This window comes from Macaca fascicularis, chromosome 6 (genome assembly GCF_037993035.2).
Source record: "Macaca fascicularis isolate 582-1 chromosome 6, T2T-MFA8v1.1".
Taxonomy (NCBI): Eukaryota; Metazoa; Chordata; class Mammalia; order Primates; family Cercopithecidae; genus Macaca; species Macaca fascicularis.
The window spans coordinates 70,232,509-70,259,609 of NC_088380.1; the positions used below are offsets into that span (position 1 = coordinate 70,232,509).

At 37.8% G+C, this 27,101-nt stretch overlaps 1 protein-coding gene and 1 non-coding gene across 6 annotated transcripts in view; both read left to right on the top strand.

Annotated features, from left to right (window-relative positions):
• RGS7BP (regulator of G protein signaling 7 binding protein) overlaps positions 1-27,101 on the top strand; it is a 108,067-nt gene that overhangs the window by 63,189 nt on the left and 17,777 nt on the right. For all 5 annotated transcript variants that reach the window (XM_065546308.2, XM_005556997.5, XM_065546309.1 and 2 more), the window contains exon 3: positions 10,779-10,909. In XM_065546308.2, coding sequence (XP_065402380.1) covers positions 10,779-10,909 — 131 coding nt within the window. The remainder of the gene's footprint in view (positions 1-10,778; positions 10,910-27,101) is intronic.
• LOC123574212 (U6 spliceosomal RNA) lies at positions 8,593-8,695 on the top strand. The gene has a single exon (XR_006699105.1). It is a non-coding gene; the product is annotated as a U6 spliceosomal RNA (small nuclear RNA).

Here is a 27,101-nt window from a genome sequence, read left to right on the forward strand (position 1 = left end):
ATAACGAAATGAAGGCAAAAATAAAGATGTTCTTTGAAACCAATGAGAACAAAGATACAACATACCAGAATCTCTGGGACACATTTAAAGCAGTGTGTAGAGGGCAATTTATAGCCCTAAATGCCCACAAGAGAAAGCAGGAAAGATCTAAAATTGACACTCTAACATCGCAATTAAAAGAACTAGAGAAGCAAGAGCAAACACATTCGAAAGCTAGCAGAAGGCAAGAAATAACTAAGATCAGAGCAGAACTGAAGGAGATAGAGACACAAAAAACTCTCCAAAAAAATCAATGAATCCAGGAGTTGGTTTTTTGAAAAGATCAACAAAATTGACAGACCACTAGCAAGACTAATAAAGAAGAAAAGAGAGAAGAATCAAATCGACGCAATTAAAAATGATAAAGGGGATATCACCACCGACCCCACAGAAATACAAACTACCCACAGAAATACAAACTACAATCAGAGAATACTATAAACACCTCTACGCAAATAAACTGGAAAATCTAGAAGAAATGGGTAATTTCCTGGAAACTTACACTCTTCCAAGACTAAACCAGGAAGAAGTTGAATCCCTGAATAGACCAATAGCAGGCTCTGAAATTGAGGCAATAATTAATAGCCTAACAACCAAAAAAAGTCCAGGACCAGATGGATTCACAGCTGAATTCTACCAGAGGTACAAGGAGGAGTTGGTACCATTCCTTCTGAAACTATTCCAATCAATACAAAAAGAGGGAATCCTCCCTAACTCATTTTATGAGGCCAACATCATCCTGATACCAAAGCCTGGCAGAGACACAACAAAAAAAGAGAATTTTAGACCAATATCCCTGATGAACATCGATGCAAAAATCCTCAATAAAATACTGGCAAACCGGATTCAGCAACACATCAAAAAGCTTATCCACCATGATCAAGTGGGCTTCATCCCTGGGATGCAAGGCTGGTTCAACATTTGCAAATCAATAAACATAATCCAGCATATAAACAGAACCAAAGACAAGAACCACATGATTATCTCAATTGATGCAGAAAAGGCTTTTGACAAAATTCAACAGCCCTTCATGCTAAAAACGCTCAATAAATTCGGTATTGATGGAACGTACCTCAAAATCATAAGAGCTATTTATGACAAACCCACAGCCAATATCATACTGAATGGGCAAAAACTGGAAAAATTCCCTTTGAAAACTGGCCCAAGACAGGGATGCCCTCTCTCACCACTCCTATTCAACATAGTGTTGGAAGTTCTGGCTAGGGCAATCAGGCAAGAGAAAGAAATCAAGGGTATTCAGTTAGTAAAAGAAGAAGTCAAATTGTCCCTCTTTGCAGATGACATGATTGTATATTTAGAAAACTCCATTGTCTCAGCCCAAAATCTCCTTAAGCTGATAAGCAACTTCAGCAAAGTCTCAGGATACAAAATTAATGTGCAAAAATCACAAGCATTCTTATACACCAGTAACAGACAAACAGAGAGCCAAATCAGGAATGAACTTCCATTCACAATTGCTTCAAAGAGAATAAAATACCTAGGAATCCAACTGACAAGGGATGTAAAGGACCTCTTCAAGGAGAACTACAAACCACTGCTCAGTGAAATAAAAGAGGACACAAACAAATGGAAGAACATACCATGCTCATGGATAGGAAGAATCAATATCTTGAAAATGGCCATACTGCCCAAGGTAATTTATAGATTCAATGCCATCCCCATCAAGCTACCAATGAGTTTCTTCACAGAATTGGAAAAAACTGCTTTAAAGTTCATATGGAACCAAAAAAGAGCCCGCATCTCCAAGACAATCCTAAGAACAAAGTCAGAAGAACAAAGAACAAAGAACAAAGCTGGAGGCATCACGCTACCTGACTTCAAACTATACTACAAGGCTACAGTAACCAAAACAGCATGGTACTGGTACCAAAACAGAGATATAGACCAATGGAACAGAACAGAGTCCTCAGAAGTAATACCACACATCTACAGCCATCTGATCTTTGACAAACCTGAGAGAAACAAGAAATGGGGAAAGGATTCCCTATTTAATAAATGGTGCTGGGAAAATTGGCTAGCCATAAGTAGAAAGCTGAAACTGGATCCTTTCCTTACTCCTTATACGAAAATTAATTCAAGATGGATTAGAGACTTAAATGTTAGACCTAATACCATAAAAATCCTAGAGGAAAACCTAGGTAGTACCATTCAGGACATAGGCATGGGCAAAGACTTCATGTCTAAAACACCAAAAGCAACAGCAGCAAAAGCCAAAATTGACAAATGGGATCTCATTAAACTAAAGAGCTTCTGCACAGCAAAAGAAACTACCAGCAGAGTGAACAGGCCACCTACAGAATGGGAGAAAATTTTTGCAATCTACTCATCTGACAAAGGGCTAATATCCAGAACCTACAAAGAACTCAAACAAATTTACAAGAAAAAAACAACCCCATCAAAAAGTGGGCAAAGGATATGAACAGACATTTCTCAAAAGAAGACATTCATACAGCCAACAGACACATGAAAAAATGCTCATCATCACTGGCCATCAGAGAAATGCAAATCAAAACCACAATGAGATACCATCTCACACCAGTTAGAATGGCGATCATTAAAAAGTCAGGAAACAACAGGTGCTGGAGAGGATGTGGAGAAATAGGAACGCTTTTACACTGTTGGTGGGATTGTAAACTAGTTCAACCATTATGGAAAACAGTATGGCGATTCCTCAAGGATCTAGAACTAGATGTACCATATGACCCAGCCATCCCATTACTGGGTATATACCCAAAGGATTATAAATCATGCTGCTATAAAGACACATGCACACGTATGTTTATTGCAGCACTCTTCACAATAGCAAAGACTTGGAATCAACCCAAATGTCCATCAGTGACAGATTGGATTAAGAAAATGTGGCACATATACACCATGGAATACTATGCAGCCATCAAAAAGGATGAGTTTGTGTCCTTTGTAGGGACATGGATGCAGCTGGAAACCATCATTCTTAGCAAACTATCACAAGAACAGAAAACCAAACACCGCATGTTCTCACTCATAGGTGGGAACTGAACAATGAGATCACTTGGACTCAGGAAGGGGAACATCACACACCGGGGCCTATCATGGGGAGGGGGGAGGGGGGAGGGATTGCATTGGGAGTTATACCTGATGTAAATGACGAGTTGATGGGTGCAGCACACCAACACGGCACAAGTATACATATGTAACAAACCTGCACGTTATGCACATGTACCCTACAACTTAAAGTATAATAATAATAATAAATAAATAAATACATAAATAAATAAATAAAAGAAGTCTAGCTGCTACACACAATACTGGATAGCATGGCAAATGTCCAACCCTGCACAGAAAACAAAAAGTTGGAATTCCTGAGATGGTCAGGCAGGATGTGTTGTTATCAGTGCATCATCATAGCTGTCATGAATTGGATCTGACTTTCAATTGCTGTTAGTCTTGAATTAATTAAAGCACTTAGCAACATTAAAAAAAATAAAATAAAATAAAATAATATATAGACATAAATATATATTTATAAGATATATTTATATTTTATATTTATAAATATATATATTTACATAAAAACACACTTAAATAAATACCTTTAAAAATAAACTAATCCTAGCTATATTCAGTGGGAAAGGGCTGTGTTCTAGCCATGTAATCCACGGTACTGATTTTCATCCCAGCAGAGATTGAAGAATTAAGCACTCGGACTCTATCAGTCGCAGACCTGTCTCTGCTAGCTCTGAGAATCACAAGACCTTATAAGACCAAGACTAAAGAGCTCTTTGCCTCTTTATGGTAAACAGGACAACATTAAGAGAATCAAAGGGAAAAATGGAGAGGTCAAGAGACCCTCAAGCCAAAAAGGGTAGGAAGGTGGAAGACGAGGCCAAGACAGAATAATAAAGACATTTTATTTTAAAGATTTAAGAAATGGTGCCTTGTACTTGTTAGTTTTCTCCTTGCCAATAAGCATGAGTTTTAGGAGTGATACTCCTGTCACGAAAACACGAAGTCATGATGTTATCGACCATTAACTCTTTCAACCACCAATGCCCTGAGAAATGCCTAGACCACCCTTTCAGAATTGCCCCAAATGTCACCGCTTATTCCCAACTTTCCCCAGTATTGCATTAACAGTTACATTTAAGATGAATAAAAGATGACTTACAATTTAATCGTAATATTTTTAGTCTTATTTCATTATAAGCATCGAAGGTCAGGGAACTGATGGTTATTGATTTTTTTTTTTTTTTTAGTGTTTAAATGTTTAAATATGGTTTTTATTTTTTAAATGAAAAAAAAGTGAATAAAGTGCTTAGTAATGCTACCCATTATTTATCAACTCTCCCAACCGGGTCATAGGGAAATGGCAAAGGTACTGGCCAAGGGCAAGCAAGGGACAACAGGGAGATGGTCACCAGAATATCGCTAGAAACTGTAAAAGGTGCTGGCCCCTCTGAGGCCTGTTGCTTTACATATAGGTCCCCCAAGTAGCCACCAAAAGAAAATTCCATTGCACTTCAGGTTCCCCTTTCCTGTTAAAAGTCAAGTTTTATTTCTGACTGAACCTGAATAGCTTCAGGGCAGAGTTTGATCTCAGCTCATGTTCAGTGGTGAGGAAGTCACAGAGCCAGCCATATGTTCCCATGAAACAACATGCTGTGAAGAGAGGGGAATTACTGCAATTATTCTTCAAAGGCTCCTGCTGGAATCACACTTGCTAAGGCTCTGTATGAACAAAAAACAACACACATTTCCACCTAAAGCACAAGTTTCATCAAAACTCACTAGAGCAAGATTATGAGAAAAATGGAGACAAGACTCAACTATAATATGTGTAAATGCCTTGAAAAATGTCTTATTTCTATTCTTCTAATTAACTGGGCTTCTTTTTTTTTTTAATTGTAGTACTTATTTTGGTATGAAATAGTGTAGTTGTTCAGTAGAGATCTGGCACCTGTTCTGTATCTATGAGAGTCTGTAATTACCTTTAAGAATTTGAAACCAAAATTAATAACTGGGTTTACACACACATTTGTATCTTCCCTGCCCCCAACTATCCAATGATTACATAGATATATGGGACCACCTTGAGGAAGCTCCCTCACTGAAGCCATATGAAGACTAAGCTCTGAAGCTGTCACTGAAGTTGGCGCTGAATTAGGGTGTATCCTTGTAAATGGAATTCATTTGAGAGGAACCAGTGGGGATATTTGAAGAGAGATCCTGGAGCTCACTCTCTTTGGAGAAGTCATTTAATCCCTTTTCTTCCTATTTGCTCTAAAAAAGAAAGCAAATGATACCGTCCCCTTCCCTCATCCTGTTTTGGCTTCCTTGGTCTTTCCTTGCCACTTGGCATAATAGCCAATAACAGAATTGATTCCAAAAAGAGAAACTTAGATATATTTGTTGTGACGGGAGTTCTGTTTCCATTTCTGCTAGCTGACAAACCCTGAGTGTTTTTCTGTCATCACTAAATTCTGTAAAATGCTGAGTGATTGTCAGTGAGGTCACACTTTTTTTTCCTCAGCTTAATGGCATATTTTTTAAGCAAAGTCCATATTAGGGAACTGTAAAGCAAATAAAGACTTTTATACAATAGGAGATAATTTTTATAAGTAAAGACTATGTTCAAGCAGAAGGCTAACTAAACACAAGTTTGATGCGCTAAAAGGAATTGCAGCCAACTTCTTACCATCCTTTCCCTTTTATACTTGTTTTCCCACACATGATTTCATTTGATCCTTGCAGCAACCTTGAGATACTTCATATAGGTGTTATTCCAATTTTACAGCTGAGGAAACTGAGTCTCAGAGAAGTTAAAGTAGTTTTCCTAAGATCGCAATTCTAAGGGGCAAACCTATATTTAAATCTAAGTTTTCTGACTCCAGGATTCAATTTTCCTTTCATTATGTCTTACTCCCTTCAACTAAATACATAAATCATTACATTAGGGACAGACCATTAAAATAACAAACATTTTGCAATTTTTTTTAAAAAGCTATTAGCAGCTACACAGGCCTCCAAAGTCTGGCAATCTCAGCAAAAGAGCAGACAGATACAGGGCCAAAATATTTCATAACTAAAATCCCCAGTGTGTTAACTCCTAAACTTGACCCTACCAATTATGAAGCCTCCCAGTGGTTTTGATTAATTTATCCCATGTAATTATTTAGGTAAATGTAAATCCTCAGTCATCAAATAAATACTCACTCCCTAGATTCTACAATTAACATTTTACAATGCTTGCTTTATTACATATCTACCTGTCTGTTTATCCCTCTGTCCAACCAGCAATCCATTTCATTTTTCTGAACCTGCAGATATCAGTAAACTTTACTCATAAACAATTCAGCATATATAGCATTAACTTAGTTCAATATTTGCTTTTGTTTTTTTAAGTAAAATTTGCATGTAATCAAATGCAAATCTTAAGTGTACCATTCAATACATTTTGCCAAATGTATACACCCGTGTAACTAAACCTCCATCTAGACACAGGATATCACCCTTACCCCAGAAAGTTCACTTATGCCCCTTCTCAGTCAATTCCCCACCTCTGTTCTAATATTTACCATCAGTTTTAGCTGTTATAGAGCCTCATATGAATGAAATCATACAGTATTTATTCTTTTGTGTAAGGATTTTCTCATTCAAGATAAGGCTTATGTGATTTATCTATGTTGTTTTGAGGATCAGGAGTTAGCTTCTTTTCATTGTTGAGTATTATTCTATTGTAGAAGTGTACTAATTTCTTTAACCATTTTTCTCTTGACAGACACCTGGGCTGTTTCCAGTTTGGGGTTAATCTAAATAAAATACCATGAATATTACTGTAGAACTCTATTTGTGAATGTTTTTATTTCTCTTGGCCAAATACCTAGAAATGGAATCCAGGTCATAGGAGGGTGTATGTTTAGCTTTATAACAAACTTCCAGAACTTTTTAGAAAGGAGTTGTAGATCACTTAATTCCCATGAACAATGTATGAGCATTTCTGTTGCTCCACATCATCACCAACATTGGGCATTATGAGTCTTTTTACAGTTAGCCATTCTATCAAGCCTTTGTCAGATTACTTTTTGAACTACAAAATAAGAATATTCACAATAGAGAGAGTTTCCATTGTCAAGAGGCAACTTAGTCAAAATCTGTATTTGTGTCCTCCTCCTCCTACAGCAGTTCAGGTTTCCTAAGCTATATGATTTGGTCATTAAATCCTGATCTGCAAGGAGTTAGTTGAGAGCAGATTTATAATTTGGTCATTATTTTAAATGTTTTTGGATTCAGCTTGAGCTCTAAAGCACTGAAATTTTGAAGTTAATTCTTAGAGTTTTTTTCTATCAATACTAAGGCTTTGAAATTAATCAATATGGTTAAGCTCTTGACTTACACTCAATAGAAAAAATAAATAATCACAATCTAGTTACTAACTCATAGAACATATTTGACTGAATTAAAAGAATCACCCTCAGGGGTGACTCTCATAGACCTAAACTCTGATTAATTAGAGTGAATCGTGTTAGACTAAACATAAATAACATGTGGTAAAGTTACCTCTAAGTTGTTACTTCCAGTTCCCATAGGAATTACACAGGTCCAATTTCATTTTAATGTAAATGTTTCCTTAGGTCTTGTAATCTATCCCTAGGAAGTTTCAAGCTTTTAAATTGCTGTTTTCTTAGCTCTTCTTTCATTCTCCGTGTTTCAGCTCTTACTCATTTGTTATGAAAATAACGCAAATGCTCTTAATGTTTCCCAAAAATGTATTTCAGTTCACTGCTTATAACATCAGATATGTTATAACTCATTTGACAACTTGCATTTCAATGAATTTTCAGTAATCACTAACGGTAATAAATCTTAAAGCTCTAAAGAGGGAGAAATAAATTGTACAAGCCCTGAAGTTAAAGTAACTTAGTCTAGGCATCATGAAACTCTAACATAAAAGATACCTTAACTTTTCCACTTTTCTTTAAATAGTTCCTTTCTTTCTCTATATTTCAATTTCCCAAGACATTAAAGGGCAACATATGAGTGTATATGTGACTTTGTTAACCAGAAAATTTATGATGCAACCTTAGCATCAATTAATTTTTGTTAGGCAGATTGAATTTCTGGTGGCACCTATTCAGTTCTTCTTGTAACAAGTTTGAGAATCTCTGTGGGTTACAGAGGCATTTGGGAGATGGCACCCAAAGAAATGTTTTGAATTAGGCATTTTAATCTGTTTTGACGTGCCTTTTCTCAGAAGCACCTAATGCATTGCTTTACCTCTCTTTTTCTAGCTGTAAAATAATACTAAATATACTGGTTCTTAAAACATGTTAATATGGTAGTCATTTGTTTAAATTACATAAAATGTCATCCATATATGAAGTTTGCATATTTTTGGAGCTAAGCCCCACTAGGCACATATTTTGTACCTCTGAAAATACGAATGTTCCCTGGCCCGGATGCTACTGTACTGGCTAATTGTCCCACTCACAAAATGTACAATACATACAACAGATTTTTAAAAGGTTTTAAAGTTTTTTTTTTTAATCTGCATATGAGGGTTCAGCATCACATATACTAAAATTGAAATATACAGAAAAGATTAGCATGGCTCCTAAGCAAGGATGACATGCAAATTTGTGAAGCATTTTATATTGTTCAAAGTTACAGTTAGATAAAAGGAATAAGTTCTGGTGTTCTATTGCACAGTAAGTAGCATGACTATAGTTAACCATAATGTATTTTATATTTCAAAATAGCTACAAGAGAGTATTCTGAATGTTCTCACCACAAAGAAATGATAAATATTTGAGGTAACAGATCTGCCAACTACTCTGATTTAATCATTATACAATATATACATGTATCAAAACATCACACTCTATACCATAGTATATACAATTATTATGTGTCCATTAAAAACAAAATTTTTAAAAATATCTGCCTATGAGCCACCAGGGCCAATGTTATATGTAGGTGAAAATAGGCAGCTGATGTTGGGATGATGAACCAGCATAGAAAAGAACTGTCTGCCTTAAAATATTTTCCCTTTATCCTCCTTTTAGATTAAGATATTATCTTCAGATTTTGCTCTGAAAAGTAAATGTATCAGTAGATAACATACAAGGATCAATTTTTATTACATGAACAATTAATGCCCATTATCTGTTCAGAATCTAGCAGGTCCATGAGGGAATAGGACACAGTCAGAGACTGTGAAGGCTGAAGATGATATGAAATAATCAGAGGGGGGTGTGTATGTGTGTCTGGGTGTGTGTGTGTATGTCTGGGTATGTCTGAGTGGGGTGAGATGGGAGAATCGGAGGACAGCTTGAGAGTGGAAGGCACCTATGGGAGGATGCTCTGAAAAAAAACCCGATATTTTCCCCAGAGATACACTTGCTTCCTATGTTGGCCTAGGGTGGCACCCACGAGACACCAATGAGAAAATAACATCTTTTAATTTTCAGATAAAGCCAAATTTTGCATGTAAGCTCTTCTGAGGTACTTTATTCTGTCTGACACAGTAAAAACATGTGCAGGCATCACTGATGCTGAGGCTAAGAATTTTGCATTTCCTTGTGTTACATAAGCCATATGGTTAGATCAACTCTTGCTCATCGACTAAATAAGTATTGAAAATGAAAACTAACTATCATTGTAAAGCGCTGTGTACATACAAATTCTCTTTACTGTGATTCCAGAACTTGAAGTCGTTATTTTTATCTGATAATTACCTCCTGATATTTTGCCACTGACCCACATTACAAAGAAATCAAATCCAAATGCTATATTTAAAAATCAGATTTCATTGCATTTTAAATTAATAGGGATGGAAGTAAAGTTAACTCATTAAGACATTTGATAGAGTTCACTTCTAGGCTTTCTTTTATTTCTAATCTATCTCTAAACTGTATCCCTTTTATTTGATTTGTTTTATTCAACACATGCTATTTTAGTCGCATACAAAATAGAGTATTGTTTTATCAACTAGTTTTTCTCCCCTTAAAAACAAAAGTGATTGCTCCATGTTTTATCATTTATATATGTTTTATCATATTTAATAGAGGAAGACACAAGGACTTTAGAATAAACTTTAGAGCATAAGTCCAGCATTTCTTTAGCTTTAGATTGTTAAGCATAATTAGTAGAATTTTATTACTTTTTTCATGACATTTTAATTTTTTCGTTAAAAACATTTGGTCTCTCGTAAATTAGCAATAGCAAACAATAAAGGAAGAACCTTTAGACTGAGACAAAAAACCTTGATAAAAATAATTTGTAAATTGCTCTCTAATCATATTATACGAGGGCCCTAATATTAAAGAGCTGTCTTACAACTGGTAATTGAATTGCTCTTGTCAGTTTCTCTAAAAACAAGGGTTTTTAATCTCTTCTTGCAGGCTAGGAGATTCTTATGGTTTAAATATATTTTGGAAATTTGTTCCAACAGCTCAACTGAAGATGTCTGATATTTTCAATTATGTAAAGCATTTATGATTTTAAGCTCCCGGCAGAACTCTGCTGCTGAAGGGGGAAAAAATTAAGAACTGTTAGTCAGAAAGAGACTTACATAAGAACTGTCACATTGGTCATTGGTTTCAAAGCAGGAAGTCCTATATTTTAGAATCAAGGCTTTAAGGAATCTTTATTGAGCATTTTTCCCTCTCGGAGCTGAGACAAATGGCTGATGAGTGAAATCTTGAGAATGTTCACAGCTTTTCTCTTTCATTCTGTTGCAGCCCGGAAGATGGTGAGATCCATCCAGAAATCTGTCGGCTTTACATCCAGCTGCAGTGCTGTTTAGAAATGTATACCACAGAGATGCTAAAATCCATATGTCTGCTGGGGTCTCTTCAGTTTCATCGAAAAGGTATCTACGTTTAATCTTGCCGGAAACACTGAGGAATGTTGAACAAAAGCTAATCTTTGGCAAAGTGTCCATATATACCATATGCCTATCTATATGCAATTAGAATGAATTTAAATGTTCAGGAAATGCTTGCTATATAAATAGGTAAGAAGTCTATATCAGTACTATTAAGTGTATACTAACACGGATTGTTCTGAACAGAAATTAGGGCAGCAACAGTTCTCAAATTTATTATTTTAGCTGTTGTGAACATGACTTTTGTTAGATTCAGCATAAACAGCAAGGTATGTACTGATTTTACTAGGGGAGTAAATGCTATCCAAGACTGCTATTTTCCTAAATGAATTAAGTTGCAAGAAGACAAATTACATAGTGTCCCAAAGATTTAAAAATAGAGGGAACTCCATAAATAACAGGGAGGTTAGTAATAGATAACCTCATTTTCTGGCTTAAACCGTAAAGGAAATAAGGACTGTACCCTCCAGAGGTTAGTCATGGCTTCAGCATGATTTCATCAGACTTCCAGCTCCCATTCTGAATGATGCTCTGCCTTCTGGGTGTTGGCTTTACCCTCAAGCTGGCTTCCCTCACATTAGCAAACTGCAACAGTTGCAGTCATCACATCTGGCACTGTCCACTAAGAGAGCGAACTTCTCCCAACTACAGAGAAAAAGTTCTGAGCTTCATTCTGCTTGGACCAGGTTTATGCCTAAACCAATCACTGTAGACAGTGGGGAGGAATCCACTGACTGATTAAGGCAATCAAGGCCCATTCCTGGAGCTAGGGGGTGGAGTCAGCCCCACCCAACCAGTGGATATTCTGTGATGGGATACAGTGGAATGGGAAGGATGCCACAGAGGAAGTCAAAAGTATCCATCACCAGAAGATTCAATCTGTATTTTCTTCATTAATTCATTGAACAATAATTTATTGGGAACTTCTAGAATACAGTGTTTTTGTGCTTGAGCTCAGGAGAATGGTAGAGGGTGGGCTGTGCATAGAAGGTAATCCTTGCCTATGATTTAAATTCAGAGATAGAAAAGGCCAGAGAACTTAGAAATACTCAGGGAAAATCTTAGGGTTCTGAAGTTAGGGTTCAGTTAGGGAAGGAAACAGAAAGATATTTCATATGAAGAAGCAAGCAATTAAAGGAAAGATTTGAAATCAAATAAGCATTGCAATTTGGAGGAAACTAAAGGACATGATGAAATACTTGTAAAAACCAAATCTTGACCGAGCGCAGTGGCTCACGCCTGTGATCCCAGCACTTTGGGAGGCCGAGGCAGGCGGATCACGAGTTCAGGAGATCAAGACCATCCTGGTTAACATGGTGAAACTCTGTCTCTACTAAAACTACAAAAACAAAATTAGCCAGGTGTGGTGGCGGGTGCCTGTAATCCCAGCTACTCGGGAGGCTGAGGCAGGAGAATAGCGTGAACCCGGGAGGCGGAGCTTGCAGTGAGCTGAGATCCCACCACTGCACTCCACCCTAGGTGACAGAGCGACACTCAAAAAAAATAATAATAATCTTGTGTACACATATACATATGCACACAGGTGAACTAAAAACAAGATCCTACTACATTGCTCCAGAGGCAGGAGAACATTTTTCCCAATATGTGAATATTATGTCTTTCTCCTTTTGCCTTCTGACGGCTGATTTTGCAAGGGTTTCCATCTTTACTTCTGTTATTAATATATGAGAGATTAGCTCCTTGATACTCCTAATGCCTGATCAGGAAATTGAATACTCAGACACACTCATGACATCCAAACTGATGTCATAGGCCTGATGTCTTTCTCTCTCTGTGTCTCTCTGACACACGCACACACAAACATGTACATGCATTCACACACAAACACACATACAGAGTAGTATTTTCATTCTTTCTAATGACTGAGTAGGCAAGGGATAGGTAGTTTTATTCACAGGTCTGCACTGGCTGCACCTGCAGGATTTCATGCCTTGTTGCCACTGGGATCTTCCTTGCTGACGGCATGTCCTTAACACCCGGTGATCTCTACTCCCACTCCTGCTGTAGCTCCTCGATTTGCCACCTGGTCTCCTTCTGCCATCCACTCCTACTTTTTGTCTTTTCACAACTGATTTTTGAAAAGGCAACAACAACTCCTCTCTGCTAGCTCTCTGTTTATAAGTAAAGGGGATTTCCCCATCCAGACTGCTTTCTTGTTGCATTTGGTCATTTCATGCAAATGAAATGCAATCACCTCTTAACTGAGCAGCTCCTTCGGTCTTCACTGCCTCCTGTCTACACTGTCAGTTTCTGCTCTGCTTCTTTCTCTGCCTATTTTTAAAAAATAATCAAATAAACTGCTGCCGCCTGCTCTAGTGCCTAAACTTCCATGTACAACTCATAAAAAGAAAATGCCTGATAGTATCTTTGATTTCTCCCCCATGTAGAATTAAGTGTCCACTTGGATTTCTATCTTCTAAAATCATTATTAAAGTGTAATCCTTAGAAAACCTGCTTCAAAATTAACCAGGATGCTGGATAAACATGCAGATGCCTGGATCCTATCCAAGGACCTACTGAATTCAAGTCTCTGAGGGCACTCCAGGTGATTCTGAAACACATTGAGGATTAAGAACTGCTCCTCTACCCTTTGAGACCAAAAAAATGTAAATCACACCCCACCCTCCGTTAGAATAAAAGGAAAAACTTCCAAGCCCTTACCATGCCATTCTGCTCTGCTACTGTCTACTCCCCGAAGTGTACACTTTCAATGTGACTTTATGTGTTCTTCTTTCTCCCCCATGCTGATGAAAAGCAAATACAAAAGGGGTAGGTGCCCCGATGAGTGTGATCTGTGTGATGGCTCATACAGTGCGTTGTCTCCAGGAACTGGGGATGTGACCATTGAAATAGGCAGTGGTTCTCAAAGTGCAGCCCCTGAACTAACAGCATCGGTGTCTAAATCATTTGTTAGAATTGCAAATTCTTAGTCCTCACCCCAGACATACCAAATCAGAAACACCTCTAAAGTTACTTTTTTTACTGCTGGAAAAAAATAAAACAAGTCATTGAGATATTTCTCCAACTGAATATGTGTATAACCCTCGATCACCATCTGTAGCCAGCAAACCATAATTCTTTACTCTTTTTGGAAGTATGCATATACCCTACACTCCTGGCAAGTCTCTTGGGTTTCCAGAATGCAAGTCCAAGAACTAGCTGTCCTATAGACCGTTACCTTTCTCTTGGTACCAGTAGAGTTAAGGCAATGAGGAGGAGGAGACTACTTTATTGGTGACAAATTATCAATTAATACAGGAGTAAAGAAAATAGTAACATGTAGGCTTAAGAAATCTATTGAAGGCTGGGCACAGTGGCTCACATATGTAATCCCAGTACTACGGGAGGCCGAGACGGGCGGATCACAAGGTCAGGTGCTCAAGACCAGCCTGACCAACATGGTGAAACCCTGTCTCTACTAAAAACACAAAACTTAGCTGGGCGTAGTGGCGTGTGCCTGTAATCCCAACTACTCAGGAGGCTGACGCAGGAGAATCACTTGAACCCAGGAGGTGGAGGTTGCAGTGAGCTGAGACCATGCCACTGCACTCCAGCCTGGGCAACAGAGCAAGACTCCATCTCAAAAAAAGAAAAGGAAAGAAAACAAAACAAAACGAAACAAAAATATTGAAGGTGGAGATAAGTCACTAGTAATAAGCATGAAAGAAAATATCATTAAACCAGAGAAAATAAAGTGCTAGCAAACATATGCATGAAGATATACACTAGAAAAATTTCCTGAAAATTTCTGGAAGGACAAATAAAATATTAGCTTTGGGGGAGGGATGATTACTTTTTTTTTTTATTATACTTTAAGTTCTGGGGTACATTTGCATAACGTGCAGGTTTGTTACATATGTATACTTGTGCCATGTTGGTGTGCTGCACCCATCAATTCGTCAGCACCCATCAACTCGTCATTTACATCAGGTATAACTCCCAATGCAATCCCTCCCCCCTCCCCTCTCCCCGTGATAGGCCCTGGTGTGTGATGTTCCCCTTGCCGAATCCAAGTGATCTCATTGTTCAGTTCCCACCTATGAGTGAGAACATGCGGTGTTTGGTTTTCTGTTCTTGCGATAGTTTGCTGAGAATGATGGTTCCCAGCTGCATCCATGTCCCTACAAAGGACACAAACTCATCCTTTTTGATGGCTGCATAGTATTCCATGATGTATATGTGCCACATTTTCTTAATCCAGTCTGTCACTGATGGACATTTGGGTTGATTCCAAGTCTTTGCTATTGTGAAGAGTGCTGCAATAAACATACGTGTGCATGTGTCTTTATAGCAGCATGATTTATAATCCTTTGGGTATATACCCAGTAATGGGATGGCTGGGTCATATGGTACTTCTAGTTCTAGATCCTTGAGGAATCGCCATACTGTTTTCCATAATGGTTGAACTAGTTTACAATCCCACCAACAGTGTAAAAGTGTTCCTATTTCTCCACATCCTCTCCAGCACCTGTTGTTTCCTGACTTTTTAATGATTGCCATTCTAACTGGTGTGAGATGGTATCTCATTGTGGTTTTGATTTGCATTTCTCTGATGGCCAGTGATGATGAGCATTTTTTCATGTGTCTGTTGGCTGTATGAATGTCCTCTTGAGAAATGTCTATTCATATCCTTTGCCCGCTTTTGGATGGGGTGATTACTTTAAAGAAATCATTTTTTAATTTTTTAGTTACATATTTGTATGACACATCCTTTCTATTTCTTCTCACCATTAATATCTTTATTACACCTAAGGGATTAATACTATCTTAATACTTTAGACTCCTGGCTTGTTTGTATTGTGTGCTAATTCATATTCCCACCATCAAGATAGCACAGAAAATGTCAGCTGGTGCCACTAGATTTTGTTCATTCTTTGATATCATTGGAAACTATAGAGCAACCTGTCTGCCCAGGAACCTCTAGTTAATACACAAGTATATGACTCTTTGGGAGGCCATGGTTAAAAGAATAAGAATACTTGGTTCCAGTGACCACGAATAGCCAGAAATGAGTTGAGGTAGAGATAGGTCCATAGACCACAACCCAAGAGTATTAAACTATAACAGAAGAGTCAGACAAATTAAGAGACATAACATGTATCTTGGAACCCTTGAAGCTTGGAGCACCTACTCATAAAAGTAGACAGAAAGGAGTCAAGTAGCCTTACTACCAATAAGAAGTGAGAAAACTTACTACCACTGGAGAGAAAGGCAGACCAATGCTTCATCTTCATAAAAACAGGAAATGGGGAAGGAATGGGAGGAAGGCTATGCTAATATGACTTAAGGCCCTGAGTCAAGATGCATGATTAAGGAAAAATATGTATAGACTCAAAATGAGCAGTGCATTAAGAATTGAGATGTAGGTGATTCCAAATTTCAGGCAAGGTGGTGGAGGTAGCAGGAGAAAGCATGGATCAAGAAATTAGTCTCCTTCTCCCAGAACTAATATAAATCCATATAAATAGGTATATAAAATATAAATACACATATATTTATTTAATTTTATATGTCATATCTTAGCAAAAATGACCATTTTCCCAATGGAAAGAAGACTTTTTACTGAGATTTAAGATGGCAGACTAGTTTTTGCAAGATAATACACTCATAACCAAACAGTGGTACCTCTGGCGTGGCCTCAGGCTAGGGATTGAGTCTGTCTGGCTGACCTCACTAAATGCCTTTCTTTGAGAAATAAAATAGTCCCCAGAGTTTTAGGGGAATTATGGCTCACATTCTAATCTGTAACACTTGAAATCTCTTTCTGCATAGAATCTCTATCTGGTTTGTTTATTTTAATGCTATAATAGAAACTGGAGGCCAGGTGTGGTGGATCATACCTGCAATCCTAGCACTTTGGGAGGCTGAGGCAGGAGGATCACTTGAGCTCAGGAATTTGAGACCAGCCTGGGCAACATGGTGAGACCCTGTTTCTACAAAAAATACAAAAATTAGCCAGGTGTGGTGGTACGTACCTGTACTCCCAGCTACTTGGGAGGCTGAGGTGGGAGGATTGCTTGAAGTGGGACACAGAGACTGTAGCGAGCCAAGATCACACCACTGCACACCAGCCTAGGTGACACAGCAAGACCCCATCTCAAAATATAAACAAAACAAAAACTGCTATTTTAATCCATTATGCAAGCTACACTATTTTCCCTCTGTGTGAGTACTAAAAGTTTGCCATTCCCCTCTTCTTCAGCATTTCTTTTCCATCAAGAAAAAAAAAAAGGGATTGCAACTGAGTCACTAAATTTGGCTCTATATGAGAGTCTCTAGTCAATTTTTTATTAGGATGAGATACTGAAACCAAACTGTTTCACATTTATCTATACATTTAATTTGTTTTTATGTCTATCCACCTCCCTGGCTGCCACCAGAAGTTCAGATAGAATTGTGTATCTCACTTAGTTGTACTACTGTATTGAGTAGTCATGACATGAGTTTACTCTTTGGAGAGAAGGGGCACACAAGGTCACTGCAAGGGTTAAGAATATAGTTTCTTTCTGGGAAAAACAAGTCTCAAATAACTTTAAAGCTCCTGCAGTGAGCCTGAATTTAGTAATGAAGATTTTCCTTCTCTCCCAATTAAGCAACGTATAACTATCTTTCTAGTCCTTAGCAAAATCGTCAATGGATTTTCATGTTTATTTCATGCACCATGCTTCTGAAATTTTGCTGTCTCATAAGTCTGATTGGTACAATCTACTTGGAAATCTTTTCTACTTTGCAAGAAGATCCTGTTGCCAAAGAAATGAAGAAAAACATTACTAAAGTGATTTTCTTTTTTTATGGCCAACAAAATGAAAGTAAATTACAGTAATGTGAGGTAAAATCTACATATAATAAACACTACTGAGTTATATCAGGTAGAGAGTGGTTCTGAAAAACTTTGTTTGTTTTAAGAAGGTGACAGATGGGAATAATTTTAGTCATCTTGTAGTTTCATATTCTAACACTTTAAGTTGTAGATTGAAGAATTACTTGACAAAGTCTAATTTCTATGTTTATGGTGAAAAATAGTTGTTCTCACTTCTTCACAGTTAGTTAGGTAGGAAATCTTTTCCCATTACTGAGTCCATGTATCACATTGACCATTGATGCCTGTTTTCTGCCACCAGATGAAAAGAGATTGCACGTTTCATTCACTTCATTGGCAGAAAGTGGAGCCAGGTTTCTAAGGGAATTGAATGATCCTGCCATTTTGACCATGGTTTTCCTCTCTCTTGCTTTCTTTTCCCCATTCAATCAGTTGTGGCAACAGCCCCATTCTGAAAAGAGCAGAGATGACAGAACACTCCAGTCCAGCTTCCCTCCACATGTGAACCTGCCCTTTCTATCTTTGTTCTCATTTTACCTTGCTCTGTCAGTGGTCCCCTTTGACTCTGCTTGTCCTCTCTGCCATAGCTTACAGCAAAATTGTCCCCAGGCCCTTTGAGGGTATACCATCCTCCCTCCCTCTCCCAAAGATGAGATGGGTTCTTTCCCCTGAAATGTGCTACCATGGTAAATACAGAGATAAAAATATGCAGAGGAGATGTAATCACAAAAGGGAAATAATAGAGAAATGTTAAAAGTTGAAAAATCTCAATTCAGCATCTGCTGGGAGCTAAAAGCTCAAGATGCACTAATGAGAAATTAATGAACCATCTTCCAGCAAAATACAGGATGAACTCAAGACAAAGAATAAAATATGAGAAGTAAAAACTCCCATGTATTCAGCATCATATTAAGAAATGTAAAGGAGGTGATCCACACTTCAACAAAAGAAGCCAGCAACATAAAGACAGAAATAGAATATAGCTGCCTTATTTCCTAATGGAATGAGGCAATTGATACCAAAATAGAACAATGGATTAGAAGAAATAAAGCTGAATAAATCTTAGACATGATTCAAATTCTAAGTGGAAACATGCATTCATTATTTGAAGAAATATTTATTATCTATCATATGTAAGGCACTGTTCTGAGTGGTAAGAGACTACAATGATTAAGACTGAAGAGGTAGGCCAGGCGCAGTGGCTCACTCCTGTAATCATAGTACTTTAGGAGGCCGAGGCAGGCAGATCCCTTGAGGTCAGGAGTTTCAGACCAGCCTGTCCAACGTGGTGAAACCCCTGTCTCTAGTAAAAATACAAAAATTAGCCAGGTGTGGTGGCGGGTGCCTGTAATCCCAGCTACTCAGGATGCTGAGGCAGGAGAACTTCTTGAGCCCAGGAGGCAGAGGTTGCAGTGAGCCACGATGATGCCACTGCAATCCAACCTGGGCGAAAAACTGAAGAGGTTTCTGTTTCTTATGAAATATATATTCTAAGGCAAAAGGAGAAAGAGAGACAGACAGAGCAGAGGTAGGGGGAGGGAGAAGAAAGAGAGGAGGAGGAAAGAAAGAACAGAAATAAACAACTTTTTTAAAAGTTCCAAATACTAATAAGTGCAATGAAAATAATTGAAATAGAATGGATGATGATGTAATAGAAAGTGACTGGGTGGCTACTTTGGAAGGGGTGGTCAAAGTTCTCTAAGGAGATAAAATTTAACCTGAGATTTAAAGGACAAGAAGGAAACAATTTCATGAACATTCGTGTTACAGATGACCAGAACAGGCATGTAGTGTTTGAAGAATATAATCATAACTTACTTCTGAAACCCAAGGGTAATCTAAAGCCTTCTTCTACTCTATCTCCAGGTCTTCACATACCAGTGAGTAGGACATTATTTGTCACCTTTAGTCAATGTAGATGTTGGCTGAAGAATAGGATAATAACAATGATCATGGCTTCCACTTACTGTGTACCTTCTACTCACCAGATGCATTATACATATCATCTCATTTTATCCTCAAGCATATTTTCCCCATTTTACACATGAGGAACTCAAAGCTCAATGAGGTAAGTTGCCTAAGGCCACATAGCACATTTGTCTCACTACAAAGTTTGTGGTTGTTCCACTGCACTAGACCATTCTTACTAAGCTACATTGGAGAAGGGCAGGAGGACATATCAAATGGAGAAATAAAGGATAGTAGCACAGTTAGCTGAATTTTATCTTATTTAATGATTAGTGAGCATATTTCAAAACCATGCTTAATAGCTAAAACACATTGTGTTTTTAGTTTCTTACCAAAATAACACTTAGTTCGGAGAGGTACTTTCAAGACTAGAGAGAATTTTAACTCCATATATCATCTTATTTACAAAATATATTACCATGGGTGAAAAAGTTTAATTCTAAGAAACTATTATATACAGTAAAAGTAAAGAAATAAAATGAAACATGTATGTGATCCAAAAGGCATACAAGTTAGCCATGACACCCAGTATGGAAAAGTCTGAATTAATTAACTACAGAGTGAATACATCTTAGGCACTGTGCTGCTCTCACTGTGTTAGGGGCTGGAAAGGGAACAGTCAGAGCCCCATAAGGATATCCTTTGAATGTATCTTCTATTGTTTGCTCTCCTCCTGTGTTCCAAGGGGGCTCTGTGCTTCTTACACAGCTACTTGGCACTACCATGAAGGCTGCTACTCTGGGGGCCATGATGGGACAGCAGTGCCACAAGGAGCGCAGAGGAGGCCAAAGGGCAGTAGGAGAAGGGGATAGTTTTGTATCTCTTCTGAATTGGAAAATGTTTATCTCCCAGTGCATAGGAAGAATGGAGCTCCAGGTATGGTATAAATATTACTTTTTGCCATGTGTTTTATGACCCTAAGAATATCTTCTTGCCATAGTGTGGAAAAACCTTTGAAACTACTTTTTCATATGGGTAAATGACTAACTGAATTAATATAATTTATTTCTATTTAAGTTCCATGCTTTTTAGAAACACAAGAGAGTAAAAGTGGATTATTTAAAAAACAGCCTACATTTCCCCAGTCCTTTTCACAGTGCATGGTGTTAAAAAGCACCTAGCAGTTATGAAAATGCATGAGAGTTAGTATAACTATTTGGATTCATAAGCATTCATGAATCCGATGTAAGCCATGTTCATTTTGTTGTTCACATTCAGTCAGTATGAAAACTGCCCTGCAAGCCTGTTCTGTGCGTAGTGTGCAGGTAATGTGTCAGGAGCACAAAGGATGTAGGAAATTTACTCCTGCCACCAAGGAAGTGATAGGGCACTGATACAGTATTATCCCAGAGAAGATTGGTTTATTTTGTTTTGATTCCTGGAGACAATTACTCAAATGGATAAATTGACTTTACTGGACAATAGAGACCAAACTAAGGACATCCAAAAAGATACTATGGCATTGCCTCCCATTGTCACTGGTAAACTGAAGACAGGCAGGAAAGCAAGAAGGAATGAAAGGGGGAAAGAAAAGAGTAATGGGGAAAACATGAGTGGAGGAGAAAGGATGGGAGAAATAAGAAATGAGAAGGAAAGAGGTCTCTAGAGTGGGTGTGATAAAGGACTCCCAGCCCACTCCTCTGGTGCCTGTGCCGAGGACTCCTAAAGCTGAGCGTGCTCTATTGCACCCTTGAGACTGCCCCACAGTCAGATGTGTTTTTGTTTCTCGTGAATGACCGGCAATTTCTCACGAATATAAGAATAACCCAGCCTTTCAATTTGTTATGTGCTTCATGGGTGGTTTCCCTTAAATTTTCCTCAAACATGCCTATTATATTATCCATAAACAAGCTAAAAATACGTAGAAATCCCCAAGGAGCTGAAGGCTAAAAGCTTTTCAAGACTCTAAGGAAAGTGGCCAAGTTTTTCATGTTCTAGTTCTAAACAGTGATGTAACCAGCATGGTATGATTTTAAGGTGCTCTAAGGGTTCTCTTCCTCTCCTACCCCATCCCCTCCTGAGCAAATATTTGTTCACTGAGGCCTGAAATTGATTTTTCAGGGGACAGAGTTTTTCATTTCATAATAAGAAATGATTTTAAATGTACAACAACTCCCTTGGGCAAAGCAAAACATTGACTTGAAGTCACCATTTGGAAGCACATGTTGACCTCTTTTCCAGGAAGAGGGCAAGGAGCCCACCTGATATGTGAAAACAAGTACTGAATTCTGAGGACAGCCTGTCAAAGGGGGTGATGCTGGGGATGAAGAACTCAAATTGGCCACTTTCCAGGTTTGGATGGCTCTGCTGATGCCTTAATGTGGCTCAGAAGAATATCTATGAACTGACCCTGAAAACCTCTCCAGTCTCATATCTCACCAGTAATCCCCATCTCACCTGCCCTTATACCCTGCCCTACCCACTTGAATCATCTTGAACTACTTTGAGGAACATCAACTTGCAAGTTCCTTCCAGTTTTTTCCTCTGCCTTGGACATATGACCCATCCTACCTCACCCTACCCCTGTCCCTTTCACTTGGCCCATCCCTATACTTTCTTTGGGTCATAACGTAGATAACTTATGAAGGCCATAACTTTCTTCAGAAATATTTTCCTGACCCTCCAAGCCTGGGCCAATGCCCACTCAATGTGTCCCTCAAGCATTTCCATGACTCTAATAATGGCACACATTACATTGAGAGTTGATTGCCTGGTTTCTTACCTATTGTCCTCTCTAGACTTTGATCACCATGAGTATGTTCACCTTTGTATCCCTAGCACTTAGCAGAGTGCCTCAAGCAGAGTAAAGTTTCAATTAATGGTTACTGAATAAATGAATGAATTGCTTTAATTCTGTGTCTATTGTCAAAAGAAAGAGAGTATAATTAGAGGAAAAGTTTATCCAGAGATGTTGGGCTGAACTTATGCATATATTTTCCTTCCTGGTGAAAATCCACTGAAATAATGGAAAAACATGTAATGAAAGGAATAAATCCATATTAGTTCCTGTATTTGTCAGGGTAGGGTAACTACTGTATGAGATAACACCAAATCTCAATGGATTAAGACAATAAAAGTTCATTATTCACCAATGGCATAGTCCAATGCCAGAGCTGGGTAGAGTGAGCAGTGTTGCTGTTTCCATTCTCTGCATTCATCAAATGGTCAGGGGGAAAACAAGGAAAACCTGGGGGATCCTATAGGAGGACTTTCAGGGGCCAGTCTGGAAGAGGCATACATCACTCCTGATCAGAGTCCATTGGCCATAGCTCTGTCATTTCTAATAGTAAGAGGAAAAGAAAATAGAGGATGACAAACACAAAACAGTCTCCCACAACCTTGAAAACAAGGAAGGATGACTTCAACAAACTAGAAATTTTGAGGAATCTGTCAAAGCTAGAAAGCAATTGGGATTAGACTGGTGAAAATAAAACAAAGGAAACCCTAGCAGATAAGAAGCTCAAGAAGAAATTCAAGCAGGAGAAATTTTCTGTGAAAATGAGATCAATTCCAGAGATTCTTCAAACTCAGAGTCAACAAATACAAATCATGGGAAAGATTGCTGGAACTGCTGTCAGGAAATTTCATGTTCAAAATCGCATTACGGAAAAGCTGGGCTACCCCACACTGAGCAGCATAGACCATCGGTGCTTGCCCCAGGAGGACATCTTGTGTGAGGGTCAGGACTGGGCAGCAAAGCAGAAAAGAGTATAAAATAAATCTGAGCCTCCACAAGGACAGCTGCAAAAGAAAAAGACAGTGAGCACATGACTACAGTGCTTTTTCCAGACTAAATTGCTCAGTATATCTCACCGGAATAGGAGTGGTAAACAGGAAACTTAGAGCAGGCACAGGGCCAGAAACAGGCAGGGTACCCAGGTATCCACTGGAGATGGGAAACCCTCACAGCCAGAAGAAATGCTTTTGACACATATTGTCCAGCCACACACCCTGCCCCTTCTCCATCATCACCAGAAGGAGGACACTGTTATTAACGGACAGACAGAGGTCCTGAAAAACAAATATGAATAGACATTCAGGAATGACAAGATTTTTAAGAAAAACAAACACTGTAAAAAGGAGATACCAAATACAACAAATGACTAATACTTGAAGAACACATTTTAAAAGTGATAAAAAATTTAAAATATATGTGATCAATATATGCAAAGAGATTTATGAGTCTGCATATTCTTAAAACAACTTTTGTCTGCAGCATAACGGAAGCAGCCAGATTTGTTGGAAGTAAAAATGTGATCAATCAAATAAAAATAGATGGGTTAATTAGTGTTGGGAGACAGTTCTCCACTCCTCTCTCACATTCTGCACATCTTGCAAACTGGGGCACTGACTGCCCTTTGTTTTACCCTATCTTCTCAAGGATGTTTATTTAGGAAATGCCTTGGAAAACAGAGACCATGTTTCTTCCAGAGCAAGGCATACTTACTATTCAGTACAATGAAAATGTTTCCCTCTTCAGCAAAGGGCAGACATGCTTATAAAAGACACAGAATCCCTGAGTTCAGGGTTCTGCCCTCCTGTCACGCAGCCCACTGTGTGTGCAGGTACTGTTTGGCCCTTTTGCTCCTCACTGTGGGAATTAGGACTCAAAAACCAGCACAAATGCTAATCCTCTGGCTACTGCTATTCTGTGAGTAATAAACTACCTTTGTATGTGACCGAGACATCTCATGTCTTCTTCCAGTATCCATGAAACTACAATAGGCTAATTTGCAAGTAAGGTAAAATCTCAAACCTTTCACAGTTCTTAACATTATTATAATGGAAATACTGAGAGCCTAAAATGGTGAACTGAAAGACAAAGTCAAGGTATTCTCCCAGAATTCAGCCCAAAAGATCATTTGAGTATGGAGAATACTTAAAAAATGGGAAAGATTGAGCCAGAGACTCCAATATAAAATAGTAGTTCTGAAAGAACAGAGAGAATTGAGAGAAATCAATAATCAAGAGAAATAGAAAACAATCCACAACCCTAAAAAAAACAAAGAAATATCTAAAGTTAAAATATTAGACTATCTCAATGAATCACTTGGTAGATTACTTAATAGTTACTGAGGGATGGATGGGTACGGTGGCTCATACCTATAATCCCAGCACTTTGGAAGGCCAAAGTGGGCGGATCACTTAGGGCCAGGAGTTCAGACCAGCATGGCCAACATGGCCAAACCATGTTTCTCCCACAAATACAAAAAATTTTCCAGGCATGGTGCTACACACCTGTAATCCCAGCTACTCGGGTGGGTGAGACACAAGAATTGCTTGAACCTGGGACACAGAGGTTGCAGTGTGCTGAGATCACAACATTGCACTTCAGACTGGGCAACAGAGACAGACTCAATCTCAAAAAAAAAAAAAGTTACAGAGGGGAAAAGGGGTGCATCTACAATGCACCTTGTACAAGCTGACAGAAACCACATTAAACAAACAACTCATAATACTTAGCATCATGAATAAGACAAACGGACTCACATTCTTTCAGGTGTGATGCACTAAGGACACAGTATCACCCCTATATATTCTTGCCAAAAAATGTTTATTCTGAATCTAGGCATGTGGGACCCATCAGACAAATCCAAGTGGAAGGACACTATATAAAACAATTGACCTGAACTCTTCATTCAAAAATATTCATGACAGTAAAAATGAAAAAGGCAAGGATGCTGTTCTAGATTAAAAGAAGATAAAGAAACATGACAGGCCATGCACAGTGGTTTATGCCTGTAATTCCAGCACTTTGGGAGGCTGAGGTGGGAGAAGTGCTTGAGGTCAGGATCAGTTTGGGCAACATAGTAAGACCCCATCTCTACAAAAAATAAAAACAAATTAGCCAGGCATGGTGTTGTATTCCTATAGTCCCAGCTATTGGGAGGCTAAGGAGAGAGGGTCACATAAGCCCAGGAGTTCAAGGCTGCAGTGAGCTATTATCATCACTGCACTCTAGCCTGGGCAACAGAATGAGACCCTGTCTCAAAAAAAAAGAAAAATAAAAAAAACACAACAAGCAAATGCAGTGCATAGTCCTTAAATGTATCCCTCAATTTAAAGAGAAATGATAAAGTATGTATTGAAATCATTGGAGAAATTTAAATATAGACGATACATTAAATAATAGTATAGAATCAAATTATATTGAATCATATTTAATCAAAGTTTAAAAACATTGGCACATCCCTGGGTACAGATAAAAGAGAAGAGAACAGAGTCATAACAGTTATTAGAAAAACTTAGTTTGAACATGAATTTATATAGCCAGCCAATTAGAATCTAAGTGTAAGCACCAAGAGGGAGAGAGAGAGAGAGAGAGAAGAAAATGTATTTGTGGTCATGTAAAAACTAATGAATTTAGCATTCCACAGATCTCCTCTGAAACAATTAGTCAAGGATATGCTCCCAAAAATGAAAACTGAATTCAAAAAAGAGGAAGATATGTTTGAAATCCAAGAAAAAGTGGTATACAAAGAAATCAGGAGCCATAAATAAATAGCATTAGGGTATGAAACAGTTCCAAGAGAAAACTGCATTCAACTTTATACTATTAAAAATGTATTCAGTGGATTATTTTCTAGGACAAATGAATTATCAAAATTAACATAAAAAGAGAAATCATTTTAAATAAACCATTAAACCTAGACAACACTTAAAAAGTAATCAATGATTCACGCTTTAATAAAGGTCAAAATCTTACTTGCTAGTAATTTATAGTTTCATTTGCAGTGGAATCAAAAATTTCAAAATTCAGAAATGTCAGTGGAAAAAGTACAATGAAGGAAAACTTTCTGTACTGAATACTAAAAACATAATAATTAAAATATCATGGAATTGCCATAGGATAAACAAATAAATATAAAATAAAATAGTATATCCAGAAATAAACCCACATTTTTATGGGAACTTAATATATTAGAAAGAGCAAAGTCAATAGAAAAGTCACTAGATGCTGTTGGGGCAATTGCTCTTCATTTGAGCTAAAAATTTAGATTATCATATCATACCATATACAAAAGTAAATTATAGAACTGAATATTTCAAAATTGTGCAAGTATTAGAAGAAAATATAGGCAAGGCATAATACCAAAAGACATAAAAGATGAACAGCTTTGACTACACAAATTTAACTTTTGACAAAGTACATTACAAACAAAATTCAAAGACATAATAGAGTAAAAGATATAAGCAGTATATATAGCAAATGTTCAGTATCCATTCTATGAAGAGAACCCCTACAAATCAATAAGAAACTCAACCCATTGTTTAAATGGGAAAATGATACAAATAGAAAATGTAAGGAAGAAACACAAGTGGTCAATAAAATAGGAAAATAAATGCTTACCTGCGTAACAAACCTGC